This window comes from Colossoma macropomum, unplaced genomic scaffold, assembly GCF_904425465.1.
Source record: "Colossoma macropomum unplaced genomic scaffold, Colossoma_macropomum, whole genome shotgun sequence".
Taxonomy (NCBI): domain Eukaryota; kingdom Metazoa; phylum Chordata; class Actinopteri; order Characiformes; family Serrasalmidae; genus Colossoma; species Colossoma macropomum.
In genome coordinates this window covers 17,622,322-17,643,085 of record NW_023494791.1, presented here as the reverse complement: position 1 = coordinate 17,643,085, position 20,764 = coordinate 17,622,322, and the positions used below count along the sequence as shown (strand labels likewise).

At 38.5% G+C, this 20,764-nt stretch overlaps 1 protein-coding gene across 1 annotated transcript in view; it reads right to left on the bottom strand.

The window, feature by feature from the left end:
• zcchc24 (zinc finger, CCHC domain containing 24) overlaps window positions 1-17,567 on the bottom strand; it is a 41,763-nt gene extending 24,196 nt beyond the window's left edge. The window contains exons 1-2 of the mRNA XM_036574180.1: window positions 17,041-17,567; window positions 11,486-11,686 (exon numbers count right to left, since the gene is read on the bottom strand). Of these exons, the coding sequence (XP_036430073.1) occupies window positions 11,486-11,686; window positions 17,041-17,277 (438 nt within the window). The 5' untranslated portion in view covers window positions 17,278-17,567. The remainder of the gene's footprint in view (window positions 1-11,485; window positions 11,687-17,040) is intronic.
• Window positions 17,568-20,764: the final 3,197 nt, after the last annotated feature.

The window sequence follows — 20,764 nt, the reverse complement described above, 5'->3', positions numbered from 1 at the left end:
CTCTTGGAAGGCTAAGCTCTGCATTAGTCATCCCCAAGTTCACAATCCCAGCTCCGGCTCTACTCACCCTAACGACTCGTACAGCTGCAAATCGGGATTAGGTTACCCTGGCGTTGAATGACATGAGCAGGTTGACTGCCTCATGTGAAAAAAAAGAAAATAGAGGTGTTGTAGGAACATGTTTCCATTTTATTTCAGAGGGGAGGATCATTTAGGCTAATAGGGCTCTTATGCTGTTGTTTCCTTACATGTGTCGAGAAAAAAGTGTGTTTTCTGTTTTATTATTTACTTTTAAGAGAAAAGCAGAGATGGTTAGAACAGTCTAAACCCACATTGAAGCAAAATGCTGTTACTTAGGTAAAATAATGTCTCAAATTAAGGGGCCTTTCCAAACTTATGTAGAAGCACAAATGTACAACGTACAGTAACTACTGAGTAACTTATAGAACTTTGCATCTATCTAGCAAAAGAAAAGAAGTTTGTTAAGTGCTATTCTTCTGTTTTTGTTATTGTTTTGGTCTAAAATAAAATTAAAAAGCTTCAGAGTATGAGGTGCAAGCAACAACAAACCAGTGCAGGTAATGCTGATGTTATCAACACAGAAAGAAATGAAACATTAAAAGGAATTAGTGAATAAATGTTAATTATTAAGATTACTTTTCACAAAATAGCATACTTGAATAGCAACAAAAGTATTACTTGAAAATATTCAGGAAGGTGCAAATTCATAACATTTTTACTTAAGAAGGCCTACATGTAACTGTAAAGTAAACATAACTTGTTACTACCCACCTCTGCATAAGGCTGAGCAAAAATACCGTACAATACTTGAAGTGATCCTCACAATTTACAATATGCATCACAATGTTTAGGCTTTTCTGAGCATGCATGCAAATTGGATCAGACAAAATGCACCAGCAAAGCAGAAGTTTGAAAAATTGCATTATAGACTGACATCCAATGAGCTTCTTGCTACTATGCAGGTTATGTAACTACAATCTTTTTATGAAATGGAGTTTATGATATGGAGTTTTCCCACAATATACTTTGAAAAGTGCAATGTGATCTATTTTTTCATAATAACAATAAAGTACTGTCATATTTCCCACCCCTATTTTAACATTCGCTGTTACTGTTAATCATGGAAATTTTAGCTACATTTTAATGTGCATTAGTGTAGCCATACGGTGTCTTTTTCTTGAAGTCAGCTTTGATAGTAGTGAGTGATCTGTTGTGTGGTAAGTAACCAAGAAGATACACATCTCGCTGCAATGACACGGCGGAGCAGCAGACTAAATGCCAACTGTCATTTGAAGAGGAAAAAAGCCTTCTGTTATATCTCCAGCATCCCAGATAAGCCATATCTGTTTACATTTCAGCCTCTGTTTCACTGTTCTCTCTCAGATAGCTTCACCAGTGGATCTCTGTCTCCTTGGCATAAACTCTTTTGCTCTCTCCCCCTCCTACACACACACACACACACACACACACACACACACACACACACACACACACACTGAGGGCATTTATGGGGTTGGGAATCTGACTAACTGGATGTCTGTAGGATTGAGTTAGAATAGAAGGAAGATCTCAGGTCAGACTGTAAAAACATTCCCATACTTCCCCTCCCCCACATTCTCCTCAACTCACTCGCCCCCACCCCCACCTCCACTCCTTTCCTCTGCCTGGCCTTACAGCAGCTAACAGGACTGAAAACAGGCCTTCCATGACACTGTCGCCTCTATATATATATATGGATGCACTCAGATGCACTTTTTGTGGTTATTACTGGGGACATAAACGGTCACTCGAGGTCCAAGTATTCTAATCCTAAACCACTCATTCTGTTTCAGCACAGGAAGACGGGTGAAGATATACAGACTAACAATTCAATGAAACGGCGCCTTTACGTTTTAACAACACTGTAAAATATCATGGTTTTGCTTATATTTGTGAGTAAGTATGTATATTACCAAAGTCCTTAAAGGAAAGTCTGTTCATTCGGCAGCCATCTTGGCAACAACGTCGGGCAGTTATTTCTAGTCATACAAGCCCAGACTCCTGTCTCTTTGAACAAGGAGAGACAAAAAAAACTTGAAACTGAAGGCCAAATTACTGTTTTAACCACATATTTCAGCTCACTGGTAAAATCAGATAAAAACTTCATAAATAGTTTGTAGCTTCTGACTCAAACAATGACAAACACTGTGGGTTTTTTGGGTTGTTCTGGCTGCTGCGCTTTCGCAGATCTCAACAATTTAATGGGGGCTTTTCCTGCTTGCAGCTTAATCAACAAACCAATAGGCTCTTTCTACTGGTCAGGACTTTGCCCGTAAACAGACGTTATGTGTAGCGTTACAAGCTTTCCCATTCATATTTTAACCAGTGACTAGTCTCTACCTTTGTAACATCTCTGATGTTACACTGTGAACTCTAAAACACAAGCGCCTAAACGCGAGTGCATTGCCAGAGACGTGTTGCCAAGTATGTGACTGACAAAGCCAATGTAGCTAGGTCCAGAAACAATAAAAACTAACATGTTGGCACATCATCCACTGAGGATAAAAAATAAAAAATACCTTGTGTAGAAGTCCTCATCAGCATCCAGTGTTGTATCTGTTAGCTGTACTTTTAGCTCACGTTTTAGGGAGCCTCCATTTCATATACGAAAACTATGTAACTGATTTCCCTCTGCTTTTTATAAATAATAAAAATGTTTTCAAATGTATTCCTCTACTACCTACCTTTTAGGTTCCTAACACCAGTGCTATCACCTAGGTTAAAAGAGTAAGCCTTCATCTTCAGCCCTATGCTAATTTCGGCTGAACTCAGTTACCTTTTTTTTGGCCGTTTTTCTTATTTTTCCATTTCCCGTGGTTAACCAGATATCCATTCATTAACTCTTGCGGATACTCAAATATCAAAATTAGCCAGAATGCACAACCCTCGTGATTACTTCTTTAATAAACCCTGTTTGTCCTGAAAAGTTTTAAAACAATCTACAAAGACATAATCATTTCAGTTTAGAGGTCTGGATGTTCCCTTCAAAACATGATTTTTAAAAATATTTCCTTCATGTAGCTAAACAAGAAGAAATGCCTAATCCTTCCTGAGCATTTCAGAGCAAAGCTCTCAACGACCATTAACTAGCCAAAGATGGACTGTTGACAGAAATGGTACTACAGCCTCACTCAAAACCAACAAACATTCCTCTCTTCAGTCTTCAGTAATAACCCAGATCTCTCATGTTGGCTGGCGGAGGCCTTCTCTGCTGTCCTTTAGGAGTTGGTGATTGTACTGTGATTAAAAAGTGATCTGTAGCCTTAGCAGTGCTGTAGTCAGCATCCCACCGGGCGAACAATATGGGCTGACTTCCTGACCCCTTCGTCTGGGGATCCTGAAGGCAAACAATGGGATCCTTAATTAATGTCGGCCATTCCCAGCAGTGCTGGGCTCTTCCCAACAGGCCCGATTGAGGCCTGCACACAAAGCATGCTGTGTTGTCACTCTGACACCACATACTGTGCCCGAGCTGCACTGCTCCACAGCACGATCGCTGCAATTCAAGCCACAGCAATATTGCCTTTCAGCAAAGAGTGGGAATGGTCAAGTCCTCCTCGGCTACAGGTCAAAAATGAGAGATATCTTCTGAGTGCATGAATGTGCAATTCAATTTTTTACTATACAGTATTCTGAGGCTGTAGAGAGTCTGTGGTTTGCCCGTGACATTATATGAGATCATGCCATAGCAATTGTGCTGTAAACATAGCAGCTGCTCTTCAAGTGCATAGTGCACATTTCTTTATTAGACACAATTCTACAATATATGGTAGCCTAATTTCTGTAGCTTAACACGCAGAGAAATCATGCAAGAGAGAATACTAAAGATGCACCAATGTTTCAATGACAAAACTGACATGTAACACATTGCTACGGCTGATAGACAGTAACCAGTTACTTTATTTTTTTGTATTTTAATGCGTGTTCACACTATAGTCTATATATGAAGTGCAATAAACATTATTTCATTTTGAAACTGTAAACTGCTGCAAATGCAAGTCACATCATATCCTTTCTGCTGTACAAATTTCTGGAATAGTGAGTTTTCAACAGAATAATTAGATTAGAGGTACTGAAAGTCTTTAGCGCATGTCCCTCTGATGTATCTCAGCTGAATATTTCTTGCGAACTGCAATTCTGGATTTCATCAAATCCACCCCAGGTAAAATTAATATCTGGAAACAAACCCAAACCAACAATGTGCAGAAAATCTCTTAATTGTTCCTATTTACATGAATCACAAATCAAAGATTTTCATGTTAGTTTCATCAGCAGATTATGTAACACCGTCTGTGGACATGGGACGCTCTTACTCTGTTTGTTTTCTTTCATTAACTTTTGGGCTCATAAGACCTGTCTTGACTGAGTCGCTTGTTAGTAAATGATTGAAGAACATATGAAACCTTCTACGAAAATAAAACTTAATGGAAAAATAATTACCGTGGGTTTAATAAATAATTGCACTAAAAATCTGCAGGATCTGAGCATAGGAATGGTGACCTCAGAAAGCAGACTCTCCCTGACCCTCCGTCCAAGGAAAACAGACCCTCTGCAGTGTGTCCAAACAACAGTTGCCTTGTTAATCCTGATGAAGGCATTTTAAAAAGCCATCTCTGTAACTGAGACAGCCATTCTGACAAAACTTTGTTAAGCCGTCCTAAATCACTATTACACACTCTTTGAAGATAACAATGTGCCTCAAAAAAGGGAAGAAAAAAATAGCTTTGAACAAATGCAGCTTCCATTTTTAGGTTGTTTTCCACATTATTACATATGACACAGATAGTATGGCGCTTGTTGTGGTCATTCTGCTGGTATCTCTCCCTTCCATAAAAGAGAAATGCCAAAGCAAATGCTGGGTGCATATCTCTAGCAGTGACAAAGGGAAGTGCTATGGCTGTTGTATCAGCAAAACCCAGAGGAAGAATTGTATTCCTGTACAGAACACAAACCATCTGGCAGGAAACCTTCTTTTCATTTTCTTTTAACTTTGATTTCCTTTTTAAGGAAGTGTTCTCAGTGTGCTCTGTCTGACACTGACACTTCTCTTCTGGCTGTTTCCAAATCCTGTCAAATTCTTTCTCTCCTGCCATGAGTTAATTTTTTCCCAAGCTGTCCCATTGTAAGCTAAAAATTGTTCAAACTATCTGTGCAAAAACAAAAGCCACTGTAATGTAATGTAAAGTATCTGTGAAGTTTCAAACTCTCAATCACAATTAAAAAGACAACAGGCTGTTTCGGTATTAAGGCTAAACAGAAAAATCTTATTTAGGTCTTGTTAGGCCGAAATTGTAATGATTTTTAGTTGCTGTGTTTCAGAGCGAAGGCAATTTATCAGGCCAACAGACAAGCTGCAAAGAACATGTAGCAGCTGGTTTGGACATCTAGGAATGCAGACAGATGATTTACTATGTCACATTACACTCAAATTCACAAGGCGTTCAAGGCAATTGTAGTTGTGTGGCTGAAAAACAAAACAGAGCTGGCACATTTTTGTTTCAATGATAAATTATTGCAGAATTGTTTGTGCCAAGTTGATCAAAGAACAACCACACTGGCAATAATCAGAGAACTATGTGTTATACAGTAAGTTGTGCTCATTGGAGAGAGTACAAATATAGCATTTTCAATTAGAGTTATTATTGTGAAGCACTCATCAGGAAATGGGGTGTGCCCAAACTACGGGGACTAATTGTTTTCCAACTGCGGTAAGGAGTCATCTGTGATGTAACACGCTGTAGAACCAAATTGGAAATAAATTGCATGGATATATGTATATTCGAGGATTCAGTCCACCATCTGTAGTACAACAGAAACCTGACTATTACGACTGTGTTTATGCAATTATCTCAGCAAGAGTCTGGAGAGAAGGTGGCTGCCTCCTCAAAGATCTGTGATTGCCTCTTACATCAGAGTGTTTTGCTTTAACAGACGGGTCTAGTTGTAATGGAAGTTCCTTTCAAACAAAGACTTTCTTCTCAAAGAAAATTACACAACCGCAGGGCTGATATTTGTCATTTCAATATATTACATAATGCAAACGTTTGTGCCAACAGCAACAACAAACCATTAAGACTTTATCACCTTGACCACGAGCAGGCGAAACGTTTGTCAGAACAAAACATGAGCGAGTTAAAAAGCTGTTTGCCTCAGTCTTAACGAGCTCGTCACATCATGGTGATGGACGGATACATTTCACTGATGCTCCTGAAGAGGAGTGAGATCTCCAGCTTTGACGCCATTTGTTGCAAATGCCCCAGCGTGTTGGATCTGCCGCATTTGATCAACCGACCTGTGAGAACCACTGCGCTGAAAGGAAGTGAGCCAATACAACATGAGGAAAACATTTGTGATAGTGCACTGTAAAAAACAAAAGAAGGTTTACTCAAGTGTTTAAGGGACCAAAATGCCTTGAATCAATTGAGTTCCCTCAACAATTTGTTGTGCACCTTGAAGATAAACAAATCATTTAAGGGAGCGCAGTGGAAATCACTACAGACAGTCCGCTGAGTAACATTTTTTAGTAAGCAATGATTACTTCCTAGACGTAGTCAGTCTGTCAGTATGCGCAGATGTTTTGAGACTTTACTCAAAGTGAAACTACTTTCATCATCAAAACATCCAATGAATTAGGAGAAAAATGCTGTATGAATATACACTATACAGTACTAAAACTGTCTAAATGTGTAACACAGTCTCACATTCCTAATAGCTAAGACTGTATTCTGTTTAGTATACTGATACTACAACTACTTCAAGAGATCCACAGCCATCAGAGGCCTTTGAGTGAGCTTGTGCTAATTCCATTGCTACAATCCGGAAACTTGTTACTGAAACACCTACTCAAAAGCAGCAAATTACAGCTGGAGAATCCAGAAGGGAAAATGAAGTTGGAAACATGGCTATATATACACATTCCATTGCCATGATTGCAATTTGAACAAAAGACGCATTATCTCAAAGGAATAAAGGGACCTCTGTATAAAATCAATGGGATTCATGTGTTTTTGATCAACATAAGAGAATCATCATATTGCCCCTTCAAAGATATCAAGCTTCCAGATTTAGTTCAACGCATCTGTTTCAACTTCTTTCAAGCATCATTTCCTTCATCGCCAACCAACGATCATATTACTAGATGATTTACGAAGCAAGAGCCTGTAAGAGAAGCAACTGAGTCGAATGTGCATGGCATATCATTAGCACATACTTCAGTGGATGAAAATGCAAGTGGGTGATTTGAATATAATTAGGACCTTGTTATGACCCTACTTAAAACACTACATAGTATTCTGTTCCTAACAAGAGCCACATTGATGATGAAGATGTGGCTAGCAATAAGAATGCTTGCCGTGAATGACCAGCGGTGTCACTATGAGTGTGTGACACAAAAAAGGGCATTGGCATGAGGGATGCATTGCAGAGTTTGTGACTCACAAGCTGAGCTTACATGTCGAGGCACTCACAGTTCTGAAACCTGCATTCCAGCACACACACACACACAAACATATTTTCCATGAGGAAATCCCGCTGCAAGCTACCATGCACTAAAGCTAATATCCAACTGCGAGGCACAAATCAAAATTTTAAAGGAATACGCCAACGTTTTTCAAACTCGTCACTATCCGCTGCATTTGTAGCACACAGCTACAAATTACCACAGACAATCATTTCGACATATTTCCCTGTACAAGAATGGAAAAAGACTTTGGCTCAAAACAGATTTATAACAGAGGTCAATTGGCAGATGCTTCAACGCCTGCTCATTGTCTATTATAAGCATGTTCTGTCAACCTTTTTTAAAAGCTACACAATGTAAGTTTTGGGAATTTAGAGACCCCTCTGGTGAAAATGTGTAATTGCACACAATGTCCCAAAGAACAAATTTATAACATTGGTTGTACCTTGGACCCCTTCCCGAGCGGATAAATCTGATTGCGAGCGAGTTGAAAGAGTATTCCAAGAGAATTCAGGAAAAACTTGGTAAAAGACACATCTACTGAGGATGAAGGTGAACTATATGTTACAGTAATTATATCAGTACAATGTTAATTTTGTAGACCTAAACATTGAGCTGGATCTTCTTTTTGAGACTTTGTGTATTGATGTTAATGCATAAAGACGTATGACACAGTCTGAAAAACTCTCACGAAATCTGACCCCACACCTCTAACTTTTAAATTATTATTTCAGACTTTACAGGGTGACTCTCAGCGGTGCACAGCCACCATATTTTAGTGTGCTTCTGACCCAGAAACGCTGCTCCTTTCGATTTTTTACCAAATCTTACAGTGCAGCTTTAAGTATAGGGAAATACCGCATGTAGGAACATCCTTTAACAGCAATAACCTGACAAGGTGCTCAGACCTAGGCCTAAATTTTGATAGAACGATGCTGATAATGAACATCAGAACAAAAGAGGTGTGTTTACATAACCCCCTCTGGCTGGCCCTAAGCAGAGCAGCATTGGTCAACAGCTGCCAGCCCTATGGTTTTCATTCTTCTAACTAGCATTCCCTGTAGACCCATCTGCCATGGCCACCATTATTTCCACTCACTGACACATGGGACAGTGAGACTGGCCTGTGCTCTGCTGCCTGTGCGTGCTGTATGCACCAGCAGGCCGCAACCAACACACATGCTTCCTGCCCCCCACGCTCTGTTCCTACTGAGCCATGACTTTCACTGATTCCTATCCGGCCTGTGCTTGTCCAGACACCCCCAGACACAGTGTTCTGTAATTTGGCCTCCGTGCTGTCTGAAGAGATTGGGCCAGCACGGCTCATGTGTGGGATGGGTGAGTGGGGATGCAGGGTGTGCTCTGGGAGAATACAGGAGAATGTGATTCTCACAGCTGGCCATAGATCATAAGGCCCGCTGTGCCCTGTGAAGTAAGATCCCACTGTTTGTATTGGCAGAGCGCTCGTAGTCCTCTGGACATGACTAACCCGTAGTGGGGACCAGCTTATCCTGGAATTTATTTCCTTTCAGAGAACAGGAAGAAAGCTGAGATTCGCCCAAATGCACCATTGTGCAACTGTCCTTTTCTGGGAACATCCATGAGTGAACCTCACTCATGCTCTGTCTTAGGCACATTGAGAAGAGTGAGTAAGTATTTGTGTGGCTACGATAAATGGTAAGTAAATCATAAAGAGTAAGACTCAAGGGGAGCTGAATCGCTACAGCGTTTGAAACAAGTAGGTGTGGACACTGTCTGGGGACTGGTCTTTCTTGTGTTTCCATTGGCATTAACATGAGGTCTGAAATTTAAAACAGGACAGATCTGCCTGTGATTTACACTACGCCCCAGCTCCAGAGCTGCTACACATCCACACAACACACACAATGATTTCCTACGAGCGTGACTGTCAGGGGAGTTTTGTGTTCATAAAACAGAAGAGGCAAACTTTCAGTAACTCTTTTCCTGTACTGCATATAATCAAAAACCAAACTCACTTAGCATTGCTATGAATATTTCTGGATTACGTAAGCTGAATCACATTTTATTCAGCTTGACCAGCCTGAACACATGCAAAATATCATTTTGTTTTAATTTTCTTAGATACAATCCATATCTCGATTGCAGTAACGACCATATCACAACCTACTGTGGGTTCAGTGATGATGTAACTACAGCTTTTGAAGATTACAAATATCATTACTAAATCCAAAGCTGATTCAACACACGACGTAGCAAATGTCAGAGACACTGTCAGTAAATTACCTGAGTCGTGCACAAAAGAGGTGGAGGTATTTTATCACGAGACAGGTCTTTTAGCGGTCTGCAGGGAACCCTCATCATCTTTCATAAAGGGAGGCTTGCCATTTTAATCCCACATCTGGTGTGCATTACCATTCCATGCAGCTCTGACTCAAGTCTGGATCTTAGCAAGTACCTCACCCTCTCTTTGTGTCCAAAGACCATAAAATGCTAACCGCCTGAAAGTAAAGATGACATTGTCTCATTTTCAAAAATCTTGTAGTTGATCTAGAAAAGATTCCAGTTACTGGAATTAGAGTTAAAGAGTGAAGAGGCCTAAGGGATACACGTACTATAAATAATGAAATCATTTACAATTGTTCTTTTATTATGTAGGATTTGACGACAGCAAAACCTAAACAGCTGTGGCAGAGGCATGACTATTGGACGTATAATGTGCAGTCTTGCAGAATAAACACTGCTGCCGGCATCTTAATAGAAATGACTGACTGCTAAATATTAAATAGTGAGTACTGCACTATGCAATTTTGTGATTACATACTATAAGCTACATGTTCATATATACACAACTTGCGCAACAAAATATACTTCTCAAAGTGTGCTTTGAATTTATGTCAAATGGTGTAACTGTTATTTGCTGAAATATATATATATATGGAATATTAGCGAGTTCACAAACTTACAAACATACAAACGTAAGTAATAAAGATTCTATCAATCAAGAAAGCTCTCACTTGTAGTATCTAACCTTGAGCCAATCACTGATATTATCGAAAATCATGACAATTTAAACAACCGTCAATACTATGCAAATTACTGTTCTTTCACTCTCTTTTATGTCGCATTTTTTCTTTTCTTTTTTTTTGCTTTTTGTACTGCTATATAAACATTCATACTTTGAATGTCACATGGAAAGTTTATAACATAGATTTTCAACCTGGCAAAGAATGCTGGGGAATAATGCAAAATAAACAAAGAAATTCTGGTACATGAGATCGACAGATCGGTAAGTAAAATGGACGTGCTTGTCCAGAAAAAGGGCGCCTAGTCCGGCTATTCCAGTTTGTAATAGTAAGGTAATTATATTACCAGCATGAAAAATACAAGCTACAGGTTAAGGCTCTGAAACACTCACATATGGTACTTTGTAACTGAACTTGGATCATGATAATACCTTTTATCTCTGAAGAAGATAACAGTTTGTCTAAATTTTACACAGTCGTCCAAGCTTAGCAGTATCCCCTATATACAACTACTAAGAGAGCTACTACTTACATCTGTGTCACAAATGTTGCCACATACTGAAGTGACTTCTTCGATTTCTCAATAGAAGACACGTTTGTGATTAATTTCTTGTTGATTAAAATTCATACATAAAGTCTCTGATGATTCCTTCAGACGGAAGAGTGGCTGCTCAGAGATGAGAGCACAAGCAAGATTGCATGATGTGTTTTGCTAATCAAATCTTTTGAAAAAATCATTGAAAAATTTGTTTGCCTACATTAAACCACAATTATTCAAAGGCCTCAGCAGCACTGCAAAGCGCAATACAGCACGTACAACAAAACACATGATTAAAAAGACAGAGAGATGCTTGTTTGACAAGTTGAATGCAACTCTCTCCTCTCTCTCTCTCTCTCTCTCTCTCTCTCTCATACTCATACTGTACATGTGGAATGGTGATGTGGAATGGTAGGGTCTTACCTGAGGGCAGTCTTTGATGTAGTGACCCTTATTGAAGCAGAGATGGCACAGGTAGTTTGGTGGAGGTCTCTTGCTGGGCTTGCGTGGCTCCGAGGACAGGGAGAGGTCAGAGAAGTGGTCCGTTAGAGAGTTCAACCCATCCACTATGTTGTTCAGAGAGCCATATGGGGAGACGCTTTTGTATAAGCCATTATTTAAGGCCTGCAAAGAAAAAGTGAACAAGAGGGCACTAGCAAAAATAATTATATGAAATTTTAAACAAGAAACAACTAACATTTAAGTGTTAGGAACTTCTGTACTGCACACCAGGTGGCATTTGAAGAGTTACATCATTTTAAATCTGTCTGATGAAACATGGAAAAGCTGACATGAATCCATAAATCATGCAAGTCAACAGATTCATAAAACAACAGGAACAGGAAACGTGTAAAAACAGTTGTATAACCACAAGCGAGTTGGAAAAAGCTGGACTCATATTTGATGAACAGTTCTCTGAATTATCTCTTAATTTAAATGTAGTAAAACTATAAGACACAGTGAGTATTGAGCATAAGTTCACAAAGTTTAGCCTGTCCCAAGGTACACTCCAACTTAAGCCTAATGATCACTGCATCAGACTGTGGTTTGCACATTGGGCTGTATTATAACCACAGTGAGCGCAGGAATGTCAAACACTCATATGTTACACTCTCAGAGGCTTGGAAGTAAAGAAACTGCCTAAGCGATGTCTTCCTCCAGAGGAAACGGCTATCCTTTGGAGGACTGTGTTTTCTGGTGAGGGCTAATGGTGCATAGTAGTAAAACTGTATACTTGGCAAGTCCTGATGATTGTTATGCTGTCCTTAGCTACCAAGGACATTAAACAGCTTTCTCACGTCTTCCAGTCCATTCTTTCCTCATCAGTTTGATAAACTCAGGGTACACCAAACATATTTTATTGAAGCTTTCTCCATAACCCTACATCTGTCATTCATTTTCTGTCCTGCCCACTCAAATCCGTTCTGAGAGCAATCCACATTAAATAGAAAACAAACACAACCCCAAACTTGCTTTTCTGCAGACTTACATATGGCTACACATAAAAACAAGAATACCATCTAATAGGACAAATAAATTGGATTTACATTCAGCATAAATAGCCTGCACATGCAGCTGTAATATATGTGTGTGTGTGTGTGTGTGTGTGTCTGTGTGTGTGTGTTTGAATCCAGTTACATTTGAATTTTGTCTGTTATAACTAGAGATTCACTAATTCAACTGTTTTCTCTCTCAATATTAGTTGTCTGAACTTGTCCTACTGTGCTGAGTTACTGCACTTTTGCATTAAATACATGGCTAATGGACCAGTTTGTGCATATAAGCAATTAAGCACTACTTAAAACTACACTATGTAAGTTCTGGGGATTTTGACATCTGGGTGGAAATACGTAACTGCACACAACATGCGGAATAACATTTTGTTGCGTCGGCTGTGCTTTGGACCCCCTCAAGCAGATGAACATAATAATTGCGTGCACACTGAAAGGGTATTCAAAAAATTCGGGGAGGGACATGTTTTCCAAGGGTGTAAGTTAATGTTGGTATGACATGGTCTGAAAAACTCCCACAAAATCTGACTCTTCTCCTGACTCTGTAATGCCACTTATTGCCATTTTAACAAAAAATCTTACATAGTGCAGCTTTAATAAAGCTAAAATAGAAAAAAAAAACTCATTTATTTCATAATCATATCTCATTCTCTTTCTCTATATTTGTTGGGCCTTAATGCCCTCCCATCCACTTCCTGTATTTTGTTCATATATCATAGAGCTTAATACCCAAACCTAACCACCAGCCGCCACTGTACTGTACCACAGAGCAGATGATCATACATCAATTTTTTTTTTTTTTAGGATTGTGTACATTCTTAAATTATATTGTTACAGATTTGTACAATTGCACTATTACAATTTTATAAGGACCATGACTAAGAAAGGGCATTGAATGTGGAATGGTAACATCTGACTCGAACTGTGTTCAAAATACTGATATGGCTAAATATCATGGATAAGCTTGCGCTGATACACATATCAATATTGAGATGGCTGTATCCACATTTATGAATTCACTTGTGTGTGCCCCATTGAAAAAGAAACTAAGTTATGTTTTTTTCTTCCTTTTAAAAATTATTTATCTTTATAAAAGTTTTGTAGTTTTAGTTACACTTCCACAGACGTACCTTAGTTTATGGTTGTGAAGTATTAGTGTAGTCTGCCGTGGTAAGCTCTCAGCCATTAGCATTTTGATAACATGTTTGTATCATGAGTTTCAAGTTGCAGTGCTGTTAAAACTAAACAGATGATACTACTGTGGTGTATGTGATCTGCGGCACACGCTTGGGAACATTTTGTTGTTCACTGATAATTTACAGCCACAGACTCTCGCAGACAGATGTACATGCCTAAACATTAACTACTGCCTCCATGATGCTGACCTGGTGATTACAAGTGCAGAAGGTTCTTGTGCCTTCCAGTGCTCTAACCACATTTTATAATGTATTTAACAAAATGACATTATCATCCTCCCCAGCCTTATTTATTTATTAATTATTATTACAATGTTTACCTTTTTTTTAATAAAAGGAAAACATTGAACAAAATTGTGTGTTGTACATCTGGTGTGTTTTGTCATTGTATCATATCGTAATGCTTGTATCATGATACTATCACATCGTAAAGTTGCTGGCAATGTATCGTGTCGGCAATGTGAGTGTCCTGGTTTCAAAGACTAGGCTTTATGCTTGAACATGAATCTGACCCATAATATGCAAATTTGAATCCACAGCAAGTTCTCTACAGACATAAAATTGACTAGCACAAGTACAGCTGAGTCAACTGCACTGTTGCGCACACACTCTTAAAAAGAAGGTTTTCAAGGGTTCTATAGTAAAGGGAGTTGTTTCTATTTAGTACCATGCTTAAGTGGTTTTCTGCATAGTGAAATCGTTCTTCAGATTGTTGGAGAATGTGTTGTATAAGGTTCTATATAGAACCTGCTTGAAAACGGTTCTATATAGCACCAAAAAAGGGTTTTTCTATTGTTAAACGCTTGACATTGTAACAGTAAGATAACTCTTTTCGGTGCTATATAGAATCATTTTCGAAAAGACTCTATATAGGACCACATACAACACATTCTCCATCAATCTGAAGAACGAATTTACCATACAAAGAAACATTTAAGCATGCATTCCCTTTACTGAGGTACCCTTGAAGAACCATCTTTTTTAAGAGTGTATAATAACATTTTCAGTTTTATATATATATATATATATATATATATATATATATATATATATATATATATATATATATGTGTGTGTGTGTGTGTGTGTGTGTGTGTATTTAAATTGTGTGTTCTTTAATAAATACTTAATACACTGAAATGAAATCACATTTAACAAGCCAGATAAGGAAAGTATAATCTTAATGCTAATTAATGCAAATTTTTAACATTTTATTCTAATACTAACACAACAAAATGATGTCTTGAGACGTTTTAAGAGTCAGAGAGAGCAGTAGGTTCTGAAGTGGCTGGCTGAGAGCAGATGGCCATCGCACACTTTGTGGAGAAGATCTCTCCTTTCTGCTCTCTCACTCAACAGGAGAGCCTCTCAGAGGGTTATTCCTGCCCTGCAGTGCCCTGATCCCAATACTTATACACACACACACACACACACACACACACACACACACACACACACTCACACACACGCACACACACTCATACAGTCAAACACACACACACACACACACGTTTATACAGATGTGTTCATTCACAGACACTCACATCAACCCACATGCACATACAAAATATCTATGCACACACATGTAGACCCCCCCTCCACACACACACACAGGCACACCTAGGCAGCTGTTGCTGTTATTCAGCCTTTGATTAGGTGAGTGCTTTCTCAGGGAAGAGGTGGTGCACTGTGTAGTTCTCTGAGTGAGTGCTTTTACAGAGCTCACAAATGGCACTCAGCACTTTTGGCTCCCATCTAGAGCAATTATACAGCAGATTATCCTTAGCAGATTGACGTCTAATATGGGGAGAAAAGAGTGTGAAAGTTATACACACTAAATTGAAGCATACTCAAACTAACACTGATACTGCAAACCTATATAGTGTATAGTGCTAAGTACGCCAACAATTTATCAGTTCATGCTACGTACTTGCAGTATACAGATGGTATAATAGAGCACAATGTTATGTCAAAATACATTTTAAAAGCTAATATTCCTCTCTCACAGCTGATGTGACAGGGAATCATAAAGAAAACATTATTTTTTAAACTCAAGTTTAATCATATACTTATGCCTCTGGAACCAATTATTGTGCTGAGTAGTGCAATCTAGTCAAAATCTCTTTAAAATCTCACGACTCTAGTTAGAGCTGCACAATTCAATGTTATTCTCGAAACTTGGCTATTCACAGTCCCAACTGCAATGATGGATCAGGTAGCCACACCCATCTTCGGAGGTCCTAATTCTTGTTTTATTCTGACAACTGCTGGTCTTCCACCATACATGTATACATATTTATTAATGCATTTCTAATTTTATTTAACTATAATATAACATTTTCACTCCCTACAGAGGTTCATGCTGATTTTTGCCCTTATATATATCAATCAGCAAATAATTAATATGATTTGTGACTTTATCCGAATAAATATACCACTGTTAAATTTAGCACAATCATTGTGTTTATGCCAATACAGAAAACACTGTATTCAGTTTTGGCTGAAACCAACGCCTGGTCATTCTGAAAGGTCATCATCAAATATTTCTCAACAGCAGATTAGAGCATTTATTCTTCTTTAGCAGGCCATAACCTTTTGACCCTTACTGCATCAGTATATAGGCCTCAAACCGAGACATTTAGCTTATGAAGCATTTGGAGTTCTCGAAACATCTAGAAAACTGACCTATAGTGCCTACAAAAACGCAGGTCTATTGACCAGTCCTATGTACTGAGCTAATAAGAGTAATTTATCATCATTTATTATCATCTATCAACCAATAAAAAGGCGTACACAAATCTAAATAGACCTAAATATGTAACATTTACACTCTACATTTTACATGCACTTCCGCGTTTGGTGTGTCAATAATCAAAACCATTAAGCTCATTAATCGATTAGTCTCCGTATGACTGGCTAACTTAGGTTGACGTCTAATTCCTCAGTAAAGGTAAATTTTCGAAGCAGTTTGTAAAACTAGCCAATGCGTAAAGGAAGTCAACAACAAATATGAACATACTAACATTACATTTCAGTCAAAGAAAGCCAAGACACCCCTGTGCACCATTTACCTACAGCAAAAACGACTTGTGCAGATACCAAATGTCATGGCGGTTGTGTGGTCTACAAGAATAGGCTCTCATACTCAAGCTCAGACATCCACACTAGTTTTACACGCTGGGCAAAAAAAATCACGAACTAACACGCATAATCCTGTCAGTGGACAAAACAGCAGGTATAACACGAAGCTCAGAGAGTGTTTTCGGCCTACCTCGTTTCTCGGGAGCTGAAAGAAATTGCTGAGATAGTTGGAAGTGAGAGAGGAGCTGAGGTCGGCAGCGGGAGCCTTGCTGTAGCTCAGGTCCGGATGGGAAGCATTGGGCTCGGGTCGAAAGGCATCGAAAGCACTGGTCTGGTGGGTGTCTTGTAAAGAGAGATAAACCCAGTTTAGGAGTTGTGCAGGCTGGTACACTGAGGTACTACTGTCTATGGCAGACAACAAGCTCATCTTTTGCGGATAACTTTCTCTCTCCCACAGTCACTTTCAGACAAGTCTCAACTTCGAGGACTTGTTCTAAGTTTATTGAATGCGCCGTCCGCTTTTCCACACCCCAGAAGTGGAAAGTTTTCGCTCTTCGTTCCCGCTCCAACTCTGTTCCTCTCCTGGGATCCCCGTCCCAGGTTTGCGATTACGCCCGAGTTATTCCTCTAACATGACATTACATTACAAAAAAAGTTTTAGCCCGCTTTCCGCGGCCCGTTATCTCTCTTTATTTGCACTCTTACAGCGAGGGGCTTATTGCATATTCAGTAAGCCAGAGAGTGCGTCATCTCTAACAAGAGCCAATCAGCGCGCGGCCCAAAATATATGCAAGATGCGTTTCGGTGGGACCTGTTGATGATTGGTTACCATGTAAGCTTGATTAGAATATTCATTTAGGCTACGTCCCAGGCCATGTCAACAGATAATCTGAAATTTACAAACCAGGGTCTGTGCTAAATGGCATAGACTTCGCGGGATCATAAAATCAAAAAAGACAAAAATTATATTTTAAACTTTAGGCTATATGACATATATACACTAGCATTCAAAAGTTTGGAATCACTTGTCACATTTATAAATGCATTTATTTTATTCAATTTTAACTCATACAGTGTATATCTTTCAATATGTTTTATTCAATATATTTAACTTTTTTTTTTTTTTGGTGGGGACACCCTGGTCACCCTGAGATTTGATCACCAAATTTTTCATTCGAAGCATTCGGGATATTCAGTTTATTCTTATTAGTTTTACAGCTTTCTCAGTCATTAAGGGATCATCTACAGCTCCCTTCATCATTCTGGAAACATCTAAAATATCTTCCTGTATCACTACTTCCTACTAACGGTTGAAAACTGTGATGTTTAATTAGCTGAAATCCAGGCAGACAGCTTAGAGAGGCAAAGAGATGTACACAAGGTCTACCCATTTATACTATTCTAGCTGAAAGTGCCATCCCTCCCCCAAACCATAATTAGCTGTAAAGTAATCACTGCTTTATAACAGCCCTGATTGCTGGCTCTCTTAAAGGCTGAAGGTGTGTAGTTTCACATATTCCACTAAACAGGAAAATAGGCTGATGTAAAACAAATGGCTCTGTTTATTTAGCTTGAGGTGAGATTCTGAGGTGAGATGCCCAAACAGTTCCTGAGTGAGTATCCACCAGCGGCTTTCTTCTTTCTTCAGCCACAGGATAAATACACATGAAGCTTACTTTCTCAAGCTGGAATAACTACACATCATGGTAAACCATGCTCAAAAAAGTTAATTAAATTGTGTCCTCAGTTTAAAGTTTTAAATGAGCTCAGTGAAGATTGTTCACTCACCTTAAAACATTTTAGATAACTATATTCACATAGTCATTTTAGGTTTTTCTTTAGTTGATCCAGTTTTCAAGTTTAGAGTAAAAGATCCGTGTTAACTTGTCTAAACAGATAACACCAACAGAACAGTCAAATACTTCTCAGCAAACAATGGATATGAAACAGAACAAGATGAGGAATATGGCATTGTTGCACTTCAGGGAGTGTTCAGCTACTTTCTAATGGAGAAATGTGTCAGGCAGCTTCTTTAATAAACAAAGAAAAATCTCTAATTTAATGATGATGCACCTCAATAAACAACAAACCGCAGTCAAATTTTAAATAGTTCTGACATGCTCTGTGAGGCTCAATAGAAAAAATATAAATGAATATATATATCAGACACCAAGAAACTTTTCTGATTCAGTTGCATGCAGTTCTCCACACACCACTTTATGAAACACTTAACAGGCTTATATGCCACCTTGTGGTGTAGTTGAGAAACTTTATTTTTTATTTCTGCAGTCAGACATAAAAGATGAATGAATACATATTGTTTAGTTATATCTTAAACTAAGCATACAGCCAATTGTACTAAATAAGAACTTCTTACAGAACTTTGCATTAGATCTTTCAGGAATAAAGAACCAGTGATGTGATGCAATCTGTAGAATTACTGCCAACCCTCTGGTTGAATTGATGATCTGGCTGATGGACTAGCTGCCACTTGCCTGTTGTAAAGGTAATACCCTGAAAATACATATAACTAATGTAATAAAAGCATACTACAATACAATGTTCCATTTATTTTTTCTTTCGTTTTATTCACTCTCCTTTTACCACACATATTCATAGAGAAATGTTTCACCTGTCTTGCACTGAGCACAGTTTATCAGTTTATCTCAAGTTCCTGGGCACCACCATATCCAGGGACCTGAAGTGGTAGAGGTACACAGTATTCAACCCCAAGAAAGCCCAGCAAAGAATGAGATAGCTGAAGAAAATCTTCATTGAGTCCATCCTCACGTTATCCATAACCACCTGGTTTGGTTCATCCACCTCAAAAAAACGAGCCAAACTCCAGCGCATCATCAAGACAGCAAAGAGGGTCAGCCAGCACTTCAGGGCATCTACAACAGCAGGGTGATGTTGGAAGATTCAGGGCCATCAAAACCAGCACAGCCAGACATGCTAACAGCTTTTTTCCCCTGAGCTGTAGCGCTCATTAACCACAATGGACACACCTTAAACCTTAAACTACACCATCAAACCATCCTTGATGTTTAACAGTAACTCCTCTGTAACAAAATACTATTTGCACAACTGTACAGATGTTACATTCGGGCAAGTATTCATAACATTCTGTATATAGTTTTTATAGTATGTGTCATTAGACTTGCATATGTACAGATATTCACACATTTCTTTAGCTCCTCTCCATAGCTCTTTATTATTCTTTATGCTATTTATTATATTATTTTAATTTTCCCTTAGTTAAATACTTGTTAACAGTCTGTGTACTGTCTGGTCTGTTTAGTATGTTACATGTAATACTCATCAAGAGAAATTCCTTGTATGTGTAACATACCTGGCGAAATAAAGTGATTCTGATCTTCTTATATATATTATTTTATATTATATTCTTATATTCTTCAGATTAGAATGTTTAATATATTTTACAGTGATGACATTATGCTTTACCAAAAGCAGAGATGGAAAAAGTAGAGAAACTGTACTAAAGTGCCCAAACTTTTGCATACAACTGCATCACGTTGTGGTAATCATTTAGATACTTTATCAGTCTTGAAAGTACTACCTCTAGTGTATATTCTCATGTAACGTTTCTTCTTACATACTGTGCAAACATAGCTCCTACTGAGCACACTGGTTTTGCTTTTACAACCCCTTTTTCAAAAATGTTGGGACACAACAAAAGACTGGTAAAGTTGTGTAATGTTTAAAAAAAACAGCTGGTGGAACATCTGTGTCAAATACTGCAAAAATTCAAGAATAACTTTTCTCAACATAAAATATCAAACAACTTGGAATTTCATTATCTACAGAACATCATTAAAAGGTTCAGAGAATACAGGGATATGTAAGGGATCTGTATGTAAGGGACAGGGCCGAAAACCAATACTGGCTGGCCG